Genomic DNA, 14,313 nt, shown 5'->3' with positions numbered 1-14,313 from the left:
TTTTATTTTAGGATTCCCTATTTTTAATGTTGATACAGAGATTTCTTTAACTGAAATACTGAATAGTTTCTCTGGTGTGGAAAACTATAATAGTACACAGGATCCTAATGAGATAATTAATAATGTAAAACAGGAAGTAAAGGGCTAAAGGTGTAGGGAAAGTGGGAAGGGTGGGGGAGAGGTAATAAGGGAGAGGAAAAAAATATGAAAAATTGAAAAAATGGAAATAAAGTGTTTGTAAATGGGGAGGGGAGGAGGGGGTGAAGGGAGGGCAGGAACAAGGGGAAAAAATGAGTATCAAGACCTATTATGTAAAGGTACAGGATCCCAATAATGAATGTAACTGTATTGTATACCTAGATTGTACCAATAAACTCAATAAAAAGAAAAAAAAGAGTCTGAATATGTAAGTATTTTGTATCTCTCATTGAGTTGGAGTTTTAAATTTATAAAATTTAAAATAAATAAAATATGTAGAACATACAATTTATGAATAATAACATGCACTATATTCCTTCATGTCAACTGATTCTCAAACCATGTTTTGCTCTTACACTCAGCTCTCGTATCTATAGCCAACCTATGGTTACAAATGATTGCCAAGTATAGTTCTGATACGGACACTGATTCTTTGTTCTTGTTAATGAGTAATGCAAACCCAAGACAGCTTCTTTATATGTCAAAATGTCACTTACATAAATTAGATAATAGTTGCAAACACTGGAAGAGTATTTCCTCGTGTGTCTGTGCTATTGACAATGGCTACTGAGACAACTTTTAAACTGCATCAACTTTTTTTGTCACCTTATGTCATCAATAAAATGATACCATAAAATAGGAAGTGATGGGTTTCAACATGATTTAACTGTAAATTATGTCATTGTTTATGTTGAGGATTTAGCTCCCTGGTAGAACACTTGCCTAGCACACATGAGTTTGGTCCCTGGCACAATCAAAATCAATCATCAAATGTTTAAAAAAGAAAAAAAGTATAAGTCATATAATTGTTAATGACTGTAGTAGTTAACAAACTGAGAACTTAACCATCGGTTTGTAAGCTAGCACACAGCATGCCTGGTGCACTCAAACCATGCCACAGATATAAATTGTTTTTAAATAAGGAGAATGTGTCACGAATTCTCAGGGTAAAATCCATTCTTTCTTAATATGCCAGGAAAGTAAACATCTGCCCCTCAGAGGAGACGGCAAGGGGAAATGTTGGTCTTTGTGGCCCCGTTTGGGGAGCAGGCTGCTATGAGTGTGTGTCTGCAAACAAAATGTCAGAGGGAGAACTTGCAAGCAACAGAAACAGGACCCAGGTCTCTGCTCAGGGACTTATGACCAAGGCTGAAACCAGGCTTTTTTCCAAAAATGTTTTTAATTCCAACATCCATCTTAATGGCTTGCTGTAGACTAATTTAGCTGATAGTTGTTGTTATACTAAAAATGGAAGATAATGATTTCAGCTAAAAACAACTAAGCCACCATTATCAAAGAATATTGTCAGAAACTGATTATCAAGGGGTGTTTTTGTTTTTCACTTCCTCCCCCCCCAACCCCTGTACAAAGGCATAATAAGACTTCCACATTCTTTCTTCCTCTCATGCGACCCTAGAATATTATCTAATGGAGAAAATCTGGAAAATGTATATGAAAGGGTTTCAGGTGCCACTGACCAAATTAACCAGGAATGCTAGCAGGTAGGCACAAGAAAGTATAACATAATCAGGACGTGATTCAATATTTTAACTGACAATGATTCTAGGAGAACTCGGGTTCCTTGAACCATACCAATATTTGGCTTTAATCCACTTAGCACATGTACTCTAAAATTGTATGTATTCATTTCTATAAAATAAAATTCAAATCTCACAGAAAACCACCTGGACTGGGGAAAGTTACTGAAGGTGCTGGTCAAAAAGGAATATCAGTTATTAGGCAACTAGCATGAAACTCATGTGAATAATCTCCGCAAAGTCTTTTGGGTCATGACCTTAATTAAATATTTCTAATTTTACAATTTTTAGAAATAATGAAAGAAACAATTAGCTTTTATCTTGCTCTAAGGAATCCCCATCTTCCTAATAATAACTGAATAATCCCAATTGATGGCACGTTTCCTCCTCCCAACTCAAAATTTTGTTTTCCTAGTCTGTAATATCTTTGTTTTTTTTTTATTTTTTGGTACCGGGGATCGAACTCGTGTCCTTGCGCTTGCGAGGCAGGCCACCGAACCGCTGAGCTAAATCCCCGGCCCCTAGTCTGCAATATCTTAAAGAAGTGCCCATTTCCACCTCATGTGGTCAAGCATGTTTCTGGGCTACCTTCGGAGCTCTGGGGGAAGGGGTTTTCAGGCCAGGTGAAGAGGTTAGAGACTCATATCTCTCTGCATATACACATATAGTCATTGTTTCTTCCTGTGACCAGCTTGAAATTCTGCTCGCCAGCTAGGAGCACAAGGAGACTTGCCAGATGCCTGCCTGTCCATAAAATGCAGCAACAAAGAGCAGGCCTCTTGGACTTCGGGTGCCACGTGACCATCTACATGCTGAGCAGGATGAGAGTCTTACTGCTGACCCGACTTGGCCTGTGGCAGAGCCTGGTCCTCTCCCCTGGTGACCTAATAACCTACTTTACACCTTGATGGCACTAGATTGAGAAAACCCCTCCCTAATGTGTCTTAAATTATGGTTTCTTGAATGAAATACCCAATACATGGGAGCAGATTAGCTGAGGAAAGCAAACGTAGAGACTTGATTTTCAGTGACCTGTCCACCACATCCGTGTATGGTCCCCAAAAGAAATAAAAAAGAGAAATCTCTTTTTAAGATCAGCTAAAACTCTAAATGACCTAATATTCTGACAGCCTCAGTTTGGGGAACTTGGAGCACAAAGGCTGTTGTCTCTTCATACCTAATCATCATTGTCTAATTTCAGCCATAAGGAAAACTTAAAAAGATCCTAGAGAAAGACTGCTTTCTGATCATGAGATTATGTAAACAGGGACGTGTACTCTGAAGTATTATTAGAAAGTCACGGATTTTTACTATTTACTCAACACCAACTCACCAATGACATATTTAAAGGGCTCTGAAAAATGAGTTCATTTCTGATTGTAAACATTTCCTTTAATGTACACTCTTTTTAGGAGAGCTTCCTCTCCCGGTGCAGCACATCCGTGGTCCTGGGCTCTGTGGTCACCCTGGCTGGCTAACCAGCCTCACCACACAGCCCTGCAAGTCTTCTGTGGAAGTGGACTATTTGCCAAGGAGCAGCTAGGTCCCTGCATAGCACAGCTTGAAGACATTGCTAGCTGTTCACTGCCAATTACCAGGGCAAACATTTGTGCTTCAAAGTTGACAAACAGAATAACAACTCTCAAAGACTATTAGCTCTAAAACTACTTTGTCTTACTAAATGCTTTTCTTGTGTGTGTGACACCTATTTTAACAGTCAAAGGTAACATTTCTTAGACAAGCAAATGCCATGGGTAGTGATCCCAATAAATATCCCTTTGCCTTTAGTTAGGTTTAATTTTATTTTATTTACTCAGGGTCTCACTAAGTAGTTCAGGCTGGCTTTGAACTAACTATGTAGCCCAGGCTGGCCTTGAATTTGTGGCTCTCCTTCTGCCTAACCTCCTAAGTGCTGGGATTACAAGCATGCACAACCACACCCAGCTTGCCTCTCATTAAGAAGGCCAGTCTCCTCCCAACTAAGATCAAGGTTATTATTCCAGAAAGCACTGTCACTGATTCAAAGTTTCCTTCACAAATGAGGGGCTCTGGATACCCTAACAAGGGCTCCTGAATCAGAACTGGCAGTAACATCTCCATGACAACATTAATGTTACTGTTAAGCAGTTAGATAAGTGAAGCAGACAATCAGCAAGTGTGTCGGGGAGGAAGAAGGGCTTGAGCACACCCACCTTCCAAAAGCAGGCCACTAGCTCAGGAAATTCACTTCTCTGTAGGACAGCCATTCAAGAGTCTATTTTAAATCTAATGCCCCCCCCAAAAGGTGATGGAAAAGATAGAGGAAAATCCAAACTATGTACACCTTAAATCTTTCCCTCCAAATAACTCACTAATACACTCAATTTGGGAGAAAAAAAAATGTAGACGCTACTCAAATTTGACAGTCATTATCACCATAGGAAAACTACTAATTAGAGTACGGGGCATGTTTCTTTCCTTGTATTGCAAAATAAATTTCTCACATTTAATTACTTTGATCAGTTTTGATTTAACACCATCAATCAAACTGGTTAAAAACCTTAATGACGTCATCACATTTATCAAAAGAAAATCCTGAATATAGAAGATCTATGAATCCCCTAATTACTTCCACTTTATGAACTGGCTTTTAAAAAAAAATCAAAGAAATGTTCTTTTGAAGAACAAAGTTTTAAGGGCTTGGAGGAAAGAGAAAGCGATCATTATAAATTCTTCATGGATCCATCAGAGATGTTTTCAATCCATTTAATTCCAAATATAGAAGATCAGCTTTGACCTGGCATTATTTCTACATGTTTAGAATAACTTTTCACTCAAAATTCAAGGTGACAATGGCATCAAAAAACATCCACAGGAAAAGACTGGTATGAAACACAGTAAAATGATAATAGTTGCTGCATTAGAGTAGTTATTTTTCTTCTCTGTGCTTTTCAAATGTCCTACGGTATGGCTACATAATTTTACAGTGTGTAAACTAAGAATTCAAGGTTACAAAAATATAGCTTTTTTTGTTTGTTTTGTTTTGGTATTGGGGATCGAACTCAGGACCTTGTACTTGTCATCAGGCGCTATGCTGCTGAGCTAAATCCCCGGCCCAATATAGTTGGTTTTATAAAATGATTCTGCAATGTGCAGAAAGGAGACATTCAACTAAGATCAGAAGAGGCTTCCTGAAGACTCCCTGGAACCCTGAGGTGGGGGCAGGTTTAATGCGCAGACCTTTGGTAGCTCCCTGCAGTGCAGTCCTCAGAGACAGGAAGCAGAGGAAGCTCCCTTTTCTGAGGCACCACAGACTCCTACCAAAGCACCTCGGACCAACAGTGGATCTCTACATGTTTATCAGCCTCGTGTGCCTGAGGAATCACAGAGCACTTCTGCAATCTGTACCTAACCCAGTCTGAGGGTGAGGAAAGTGAGACTCTCACAAAATGACCATTGAGCAGTGGCCTCCCTGGGAACGGAAGCCATGGTAGGCACCAAACCTCCTCAGTGGCCCCCTGCTCCCATGAACAGGCTTATGGAAAAGAGAGGTCACATTTCCTTTTCAAGTTGTATTTCATAAACTCAACTATATTTATTTTTAAAATTACAACTACACTCATGAGGCTGTAAAGTGATCTCAGTCACACTGACCCCGCAGAGGGGACAGAGGGGACTCTCTGTACCCTTTCATGGAGTTGTTTCAGGCAACAAAAGCAAAATTTGTACTTAAAATAGGTGTGCATCTCATGAGATAAATTTCCAAAAGTTGTTTTGCAAATTGTGGAAATTAAAAACTAGTAAATTTACACAAAGAGAAGGATTATAAATGCTTACTGTATAAGTAATATGAAAATTGAAGTCTCTCAGTAAGGTTTCAGAGTCCATTTGTCAAGAAATCACAGTTGTGCCCAAAGGCTGTGCAGACACTAATGTGGCTTCCATCTTCGGTCTCAAATAGTGTCCTCCTCCCATCTGAGGGTCTAGATGCTGGGCATTTGCCTAATCCCATAGGGTCCCTGGGTCACAGCTGCTGGTTGGTGAAGAAGGATTTAGTCTCCCTGCAGACAGGATTTACGCAGAGCGGACAGCTCAGAGTCAACTGCTTGGAGCACAGCTTGTTTGACTGGATGTGTGAGTACACCAAGTCAGCCAGGGCCTGCGAGACGACACACAAGAAGCACAGAGCCTCAGAAGCAAAAAGTCTGCTGGTAGAAAAGTCTGCTAGGCCAGCATGCACGCTGGATTCAGGCCTTTCATCTGCACTGTGAAGTCCTGAACTGAATTCCCTATCTTCCTTTTCTGAGCATCCTCAGCTTAGGGAAAACTAAAATACAGAATCGAGGAAATGCATTCTTGCCTCACCCACTCCCCCTTTTCTCAGAAAAGGAGATTTTAAATTATACATAGTTATAGGGAGGCAGGAATAAGAAAATTGGGGCTACCTAAAGGAAAAAGGAAAGAGTAGATAAGGCATTCGATCTTATTTTTGTAATTAATTGGAACTCCAAATGTTCTAATATGTGAGAAAACCAATATTCTGCAAGAGCTTCTCAGAGGATTACTCCCCGGTATGTTCTACTAAAATGGTTGTAACACTGCAGATACCTTAGAGAACAATGGATTTCCATTAAGAGACTCCGCTCTTCTGATGTTTTCAGCTCCACACTGAATCAAATGAGAAAGGGGAGGAAAAACAGACACATTTTTATTTTGGGTTTTTTAAGAAACTGCTATAAAATCTCTCACACACACACACACACACACACACACACACACACACACACACAACTTCATATCCTGACTTCAAGCATGCACAGACTGTTCCTAAATGAGAGTGATGAGCCAGCACATGGGGTGATTTCTGCTACCAGATTGTTCTTCGGTTTCTTTGTCTTCCCCCACCCGTTACCTTCCTACAGGTGGTCTGTTTCCAGACCGTACCCGAGGTTGACAGAATTCTCAAATTAATTTAAATCTGCTTCTCATTCTTTTTTACTCTAATTCTACTTTTCTAATACATGCCCTTACAGACTCTACTAAGTAGAATGTTGCTTTATAAGTAAAATTTCCTACTTGTTTTGATCCCAAGTACCAAAACAAAGGAAATTAATTTATGGACTCTGAAATGTATAATGGATCTAGACTGAAAATAATGCAGTTGTTTTTTTTTAATATATATATTCTTAGAGAGAAAAATATAAACTAAAACACACACATACACACACACACACACACACACACACACATGGATTGTTTCAGTATTACTCTCTTCCTCTTCTCCAAAATATTCAATCACCTCCCAAATAACTAAGCACTAATTAGGATTTACTTGGGGAGTTAGGACCTTTTCTTTCTTTCCTGAAGAGTTTGCTAGCTGCCTTACTTTTCTGATGGCCATTAACTGTTAGGATCAGGAGACTGGTGTGGGAAACACACTGAGATTTGGCAGACACTTAGATCCCAGCTGAGGGGGAGGCTGTATTGTGAAACTTCACACTGAACTCAGTCACAGCAGAGCAGCCAGGGGTGGCAGAGGGCACACTGCTGACAAGTTCAAGGGTACACTTCTGAGGACTAGCCAGGAAGTACGTGTCAACACTGACAATGCTGTCTAGGAATCTGTCCTTAGAAAACAACTGCAAAAGTAAAGTATTTATTATAAAGTGGGGCGGGACACCAAAAATTAAGAACATCTTAAACATATACCCATTAGGTTTGGGTTAGTAATTGTAGAGACTTAATTATATTTACTGATTGAAGTCCATAATATATTTTTAAGAAAGACAAAAAGGAGATTATAAAACAGTATGAATAAAATATATTTCTGCTAAACATAAAGAAGCCTATTTTATTAAAACACACATTTAAAAGAAAAGGGGACCTGCTTTTATCAAGAATATTAACAGATGTTCTGAAGGGGGTAAGATTATAAATGTGTTTCATTATGCTATGAGGTATGAGCAAAATCTTTAAAAAATTTTATTACAGTAAAAGACATACTGCCATTAATCACTCTCAAAATATGCCCCCTCACTTCAAACATAAACATAAAAGAGGTCAAGGAAATTACAACACAAATAGAGTCCATGTTCATTCTCTGAAACGTCTCCGTCTCTTATGACTCAAAACCCCATGGGGATTGTAACAGCCCAAGCAAAGGATGCGACTATATTAGGTGAAGAAGAGGAATTAATTATAGGATGATAAATTTTTCTCTTGAAATTGTGAGGTGACACTGGCTGCAGTGATCCCTGGGCCACCTGGTTAAATAAGGACACAAGCATCCTCTCCCACTGCTGAGGCCGAATGAACTCAATGAGCTGAGTATTATTCCAAACAATGAGGACACAGCACACGCAAACACATATAGTAAATAATGATTTAGAATGACACCAATGGTCTCCTTCTAAAACAAATCACGATGAGATTAGTAAGCGAGAGGGGAGCACCTACCTCCTTGGCTAAAACCTGAGAGTACTCAATATCCAGTTCGTACAGTGTTTCAATGTGATCACTGGTAAAGGCAATTGGAACCAAAAGGATGTTCTTCCTTCCCCTCTTACAAAGCCCTTTGATAGCTTCGTCTGTTTGAGGACCCAACCAGGGTACTGGACCAACCTATCGGAAAGGAGGATGAACGCGTAAATGGACCCTTCTGCCGATGTGTCTACAGCACCCACTGTCGCCCCACCCTGGGCACACCCACCTGCCCAGTAGGGGCGAGAATCACTCTCACACCTGTTTGAATGGGTTGTATGCACTGAAACCTGAATCATTCTAGAAGTTAACCTAATATAAATAAATGATAGTTTCTACATCTAAAAGTAAAATATTAAGCCAAAAGTAAAATATTAGGAATTCTACTAATCACCTCATTTTCCTTTCTATCTTATTTGCTTACAGAACTCTTTTCTGCCCGTAGTGAGCAATCAGGTGGCTAGGGATTGAAGTCAGGGCCTCCACAGTAAGCTACATTCCTAGCCCTTAATTTTTTATTTTGAGACAGGTCTCATTGAACTAGTAAACTTCCCAGGCTAGACTCGAAATGGTAATCCTCCTGCTTCAGCCTCCTGGAGTGCTGGGATCACAGGCATGCACCACCCTAAAACAGGTTTTTTAGAGTTGAGTACCAGCAATGTGTGAAAGCCACCTACCTTGGACTGCCAAACCAGTCTGTAGGGGTTGGAGTAACCAAGCCTTTCCACGACTTTGTGGACAGTGGCACCTACCTCCTGAGGATAGGGGTCCCCTCTGTTGACCACCTGCAGCAGAGATAAAATGGTGTTTAGTTGCCAATATCACAGAGGACTCCAAGAGCCTCTGATTGTGTAGTGACGTGGGGTTAGCTGTCGACAAAGCCCTCCTTTCTGTCTCCTGAATTACTTACGAAATGATCTGAGCAATCATGGAACTCTCTCAGTTCCACCTCTTCACTGGCCAAAGAGAACACTGTGCTCCATCATCTCTAAGGTACCCAAGAAGATACAAAATATTACGCTCCATTTTGGTAGCAGATTGACAATGTCTAACTATAGAGGGTGGCTCTCTTTTATCCCCCAATCTGAAAAAGGGAAATAATAACAAAAAAGCTGAGCAGAAGAGTCTACGTGGGATGGAAATGTCCACCTTGGCAGTCCCATAAGTGGTGGATTTTAAAGCAGGAATTGAATGAATTCATTATGGATAATGTGTTGAACTGCTGAGAGATGATGGGAGTTTATGGTAGACACCAGGAGAACACAGGGAGGAAAAGGAAAGCATGTGGTTCACATTCCAACTCTCAAGAATATGACCCACACCTTCTACTTCTTTTTCTCATCTGCTCTTCTCATGACTATGGACAGCAGCCAAGTGCTTCCTGCACAGTGAATGTTTGATACATGTTCTTAATAGAACATGTTAATTAGGCCTAATTGGCTTCCTAACAGGGTGTGATAATGCCTTTGAAAATGTTCACTACAGTACATGTTTTTTAAAACTATTTCATTGTGTCCTGACTTCCTAAGGCCTCTTACCCTATTTGATTTTTCTGTGACATCTGGTATTTCCTGACCTACTATATTATCTTATTACATATTATGTATATTATCTTTTTCACTGTTCTCCAGTGACACATATTTTTGTCTGTTTCCTTACTCCCATTGCCTGTGAGAGAACACTGCCTGGAATACAATGTAAAGTGCTCTGGCCCCATTCAGGAGCATTCCTTCTGGTACCTCGGGTCTCATCACGTGCAAGATGGATATACAAAAGGATTTGCATGACACCAGAAGAGAGAGTGTGAGCCTGTAAAAATAAAGCAGGCAGCCTTCCAGAGGGAGAGATTTCTCTCTAGAGCCACTTACTGATGAAGTGTCGATTGCCCAGGTGAGGTTGTGAAAGGAGAGACTGCACCAGACTTGACTCTGGGGACATCAGGCCGCAGTACGATGCGTGGAGGAAGGTGCCCCCCCAGTGAGGTGGGTCCCCTTGACTAAGGACTTCAAACCTTAATCGCACCTAAGACAGTGTAATTCTCCACCTCGCTGGCTTGGGAAGCAATGTATTTTTAGGACACAAGGATAGTTCTGAGCTGATGAATCTGTACTTTTTCTATGTATGTGTACTCTGTGTATGTATCATACAGCGCACTAGTTTGATCTTTTGGGGGGTGTTGGAAATTGAACCCATTCCTCACACATGCTGTGCAAGTATTTTACCACTGAGCTATAGCCTCAGCCTCTAGTTTGACAACTGTTCTTCTTTCCAAAAGGGCCAATAGCATGGCACCATCTGTGTATATTAATGAATGACCTGGTGCAATGCGACTAAGTAAAGAAGCAGATCTCAGCCTGATTACGATAGGTTCATTGGCCAAACTGTGGTCCCTAAGTCTTAGTGAGTCAGAAACTAGAATTGCTTCCTATAATGAGCTATAATTAAGTCTTAGGGACAGAAGAATGAGATCGGCAGTGCTGTTGTGAACCAAGGCCAGCTGAATAATTCCACACACAAAAACATCTGGCTGAACTCCTTCACCAAGACAAGCACAGCAGTCTTCTTTTAACTGTTCCATGTACTGAAAATGCTGCTATTTGACTATCCTGTAGCTTTCAGTTATCATGCTAACGAGGATTAAGAAGAGATCTGTTTATAATACTTTAATTTGGATTATTAGTGGTTTCAAGAAGTGAATCTAATTAAGTTAGTGCCAAGTTAAATCTACAGTTTTGTAATTCATTTTGCACAGGGCTTGGGACAAAATGTATCTGGGGCCATTTTACACATTTAGAAAATGAAACAACACAACCCTCTACCATTAGGTCACCCAACAAAATGTTCTTACTTACAGACATTGGCAGTGAGTGAGCAGAAAACAGAATGACCACCTCGCTTCTCGTTGCAAGTGGAAAATGGTCCAGCTCTTTGAGAATGTGGTCTGCAAAGCACTACAGGAATCCCAAGAAAGGAGGAGAGGGAAAAGTAGGAAGAAAGAAATGGGAGAGAAAAAAAAAGTATTTAAAAATGAGAGCTATACCAATAGTCTTGGAGCAATCCTCGAAAACCAGAACACTTTTAAAAAATTACAAACAGTACGGCCTCCAGAACACTTTAAAAAAATTACAAACAGTGCGGCCTCTTTGCTTTGGTTCATCATCAAAATGGATCATAACGGTTTCAGGGGCCAAGGGAATTTGATGGGAAACTTCTAAAGCTGGCTAATGGCTCACTGCAAATGAATGCTGTGGATCTGCTTCCCTCGGGAAGAACAGGGCGCACTTCCAGATGGAAAGGAAACGCAGATGGGAAGGAGAAGTTGTTTTAAGACCTCTCATTTGCTCTGTTAGCAGGAAAACAGCTTACAGGGTCTTTCTAAATCCTCCTTACTTTGGCTTTCAGGCACATCACATTAAAATACATTAGCCAGAAATAGGAGAGAAATAAGAAAATACTCGTCTATTTTTATGACATCTTCCTGAGTGTAGGATCCTCACAGAGGCAGTCTTCCTCACAACCTACCTAAGGACAGATGAAAGGCTGTACAGCCCCGTGAAATGCACAGAGGGGGAAGAGATGCTGGGTCATCCACCCACACCTGAGCACCCCAGCTGCAACACAGGTCCCACCTGGCCAACCTCTGTCCCCCAGCCGGGTTCACTCCCTCCTCTCCTTCACCCTTCTGATCATGCCAGTAGGTGCTGAAATGCCAGATCTGAAGAGCCTTTCTCTCATCTCACACTTTAATCTTTCTTGGTCATTTACCTTACAAAGAAAGTGCTACAAAGGACAGTCATGGGCCAAATGACAAAACTGGAACATGAATGGAAATGAGGTAAAAGTTGAATATCAGCGTTACATTTACTGATCTTGAATGTTGCACTTATTTTAAGACAATAGCTCTGATCCTAAGAAATATATCTTCAAACATTCAGGTGCAGAGAATGGCAAGATAAAACACAACTTAGGCTCAAATGGTTCCAGAAAACAACGAACATATATACACACTTAACATGCAAATGATAAAGCAAGAGGGATTAAATGTTAACATGTGAATACAGGTAAAGAATATATGAGAGTCTCATAACTTCCTGCATGTCTGAAATTATTTCTAAATAAAAAGATTTTCAAGAAATTATAAAGGCAATTTACCAGAACCATATAAATTTGTACTTGTTGGTGCTTTGATATATCAATCAATGGTCAGTCAATGCTTACTATAGGATGCATAAATTAGTCTCTAATAAATACTGAGCTATTAATCATTCTGGAACTCTCAAAAATTTAGTAAACAAGTGCACTAACGCACAAAATGGTGCCTAGAGATACGCTCCATTTTCAGAATTTAAAATTTAAGAGTAAATGTGACAGTATTTGACACAGCTATATTTTCTGGTGGTTTTTGCGGTGTTTAGAAACTAAGGGTGTTAAGAAAGGATTATTTTAGACAATAGAAGGCCACTGCAAAGTTTATGTAGGAGGCTGGTACAAATTTACTCTAATCATCCCGACAACTAGATAAGTAGCAATATTAGAGATAACGATAATAAAATGACTATTTTCAAATAGAAATGTGGATTAAAAGCAGTATTTTTAGTTTTTAATTATATTTTTAGTTTTAGCTTAATTTCTGGTTTTAGTTTTGCTTCTTCGCTTTCAAAAAATTTCCTCTTACCCAGAGTTTAGTGTTTTTTGTTTTGTTTTCCTTTTCTCAACTTGCAAAATTACAAATAAGAGCACAATTCTTTATAGCTTGCAACAGTCCCTAAGCCATCTTCAAAACGGAGGTGCCCTGCGCGGGTAGAATTGCTGCTTAAATCACCTAAAGCCCATCTGCGGGACTTTCCGAGCGCAGTCCCTCCGCGGAAGGAAACAGGCACGCAGCTCTCAGAGCCTTCAATCACACCATCCAGGAGGGCAGATAACTGCCTCTGAAATTCCCTTTCATTTTATGAACAGAGACTTCCTCGGTTAAGAGACCTTTCCATCTTTCTGCTTCCTCCGTTTTCAAAGGGCTGAATTTTAATGCAAATCTAATTACTCCCTCGATCGGGTCAGGCAGATGCTGTGCAGATCCCGGGCTCCCAGCACCACATGTCTGCGTTGACTTGAAACTCCCTCCTTACCCACCACGGCTCCGGGAGTCCCAGTGGGGCACGCAGAACTCTGGGGCAGAAGGAGGGGACGCAGACCCCACAGAGACACTCAGCCCTAAGGGAGCTCCTTCTTGTCACCTTTGACTCAAACGAGTTCAGCCCAAGATTTAACCCTTCACACGCCTATGGGACACTATTCCAGGAGAGCGGGCCTGATTTTGATGATGTCTAGCACCACCTAGTGGTTACAGATTTTTAAGTACTATCAGGCTTTTTAAAACATTTGAGGGGTTGTTAGAGGTCACAGAATAGTCAGAGTGAAAAATAAACTGGGCGAAATCTAAATTACTTCCCATTTATCCTGCCTAAAATAACTCAAAATCAGAGACTTCTATGATGGAAAAAAATTATTTGTATGAGTTGGAAAACATTTTACCCTCTCATATTTGAAAGGCAGAAAATAATAAAATATACCAATTGGAAGTTAATGGTTTCAGAACTGTAGTTTTAATTGATTCTTCTAAAGTTGAGCACCTATTAATATTATAAGTTGTATAGAAGAAATATGCAACTTCTTTTAATCTATAAAACTTTCTCCACTGAATACATTTTATTTCATGTCTTACAACATGTATATATATTATGTTTAAATTTTAATAAAATCTTTTGACATTTTAAAGGGTTTAGAAAATAAAGGGTTTAAGCCGGGAGTGGTGGCACACGCCTGTAATCCCAGCACTGGGGAGGCTGAGGCAGAAGGATCACTGTGAGTTCGAGACCAACCTGGGCTACATAGTGAGTTCGAGGTCAGTCTCAACTACATAGTGAGACCCTGTCTCAAAAAAACCAAAAGAGAAGAAAAGAAAGCATTTGTCAGTCGCTAAATGTATGAATGTAAATTAGCCAAAACACCATGTACAATAATCTTTAATGTTCTTCTGGTCAGTGGGAAACACAAAGCTCAAAATCTAATTTAGTTATGATTGGGCACTAACAGCAGCAATCTGAGGAAAGAAAAGAGT

The 14,313-nt window shown here is 40.1% G+C and overlaps 1 protein-coding gene across 1 annotated transcript in view; it reads right to left on the bottom strand.

The window, feature by feature from the left end:
* Positions 1–4,392: 4,392 nt before the first annotated feature.
* Positions 4,393–14,313, bottom strand: part of Fech (ferrochelatase) — a 31,094-nt gene continuing 21,173 nt past the window's right edge. The window contains exons 7-11 of the mRNA XM_010635445.3: positions 11,048–11,146; positions 8,873–8,980; positions 8,172–8,336; positions 6,324–6,383; positions 4,393–5,874 (exon numbers count right to left, since the gene is read on the bottom strand). Of these exons, the coding sequence (XP_010633747.1) occupies positions 5,740–5,874; positions 6,324–6,383; positions 8,172–8,336; positions 8,873–8,980; positions 11,048–11,146 (567 nt within the window). The 3' untranslated portion in view covers positions 4,393–5,739. The remainder of the gene's footprint in view (positions 5,875–6,323; positions 6,384–8,171; positions 8,337–8,872; positions 8,981–11,047; positions 11,147–14,313) is intronic.

Source organism: Fukomys damarensis, unplaced genomic scaffold, assembly GCF_012274545.1.
Source record: "Fukomys damarensis isolate Sample0158 unplaced genomic scaffold, DMR_v1.0_HiC HiC_scaffold_30, whole genome shotgun sequence".
Taxonomy (NCBI): Eukaryota; Metazoa; Chordata; class Mammalia; order Rodentia; family Bathyergidae; genus Fukomys; species Fukomys damarensis.
This window is presented reverse-complemented; position numbering and strand designations above follow the sequence as displayed.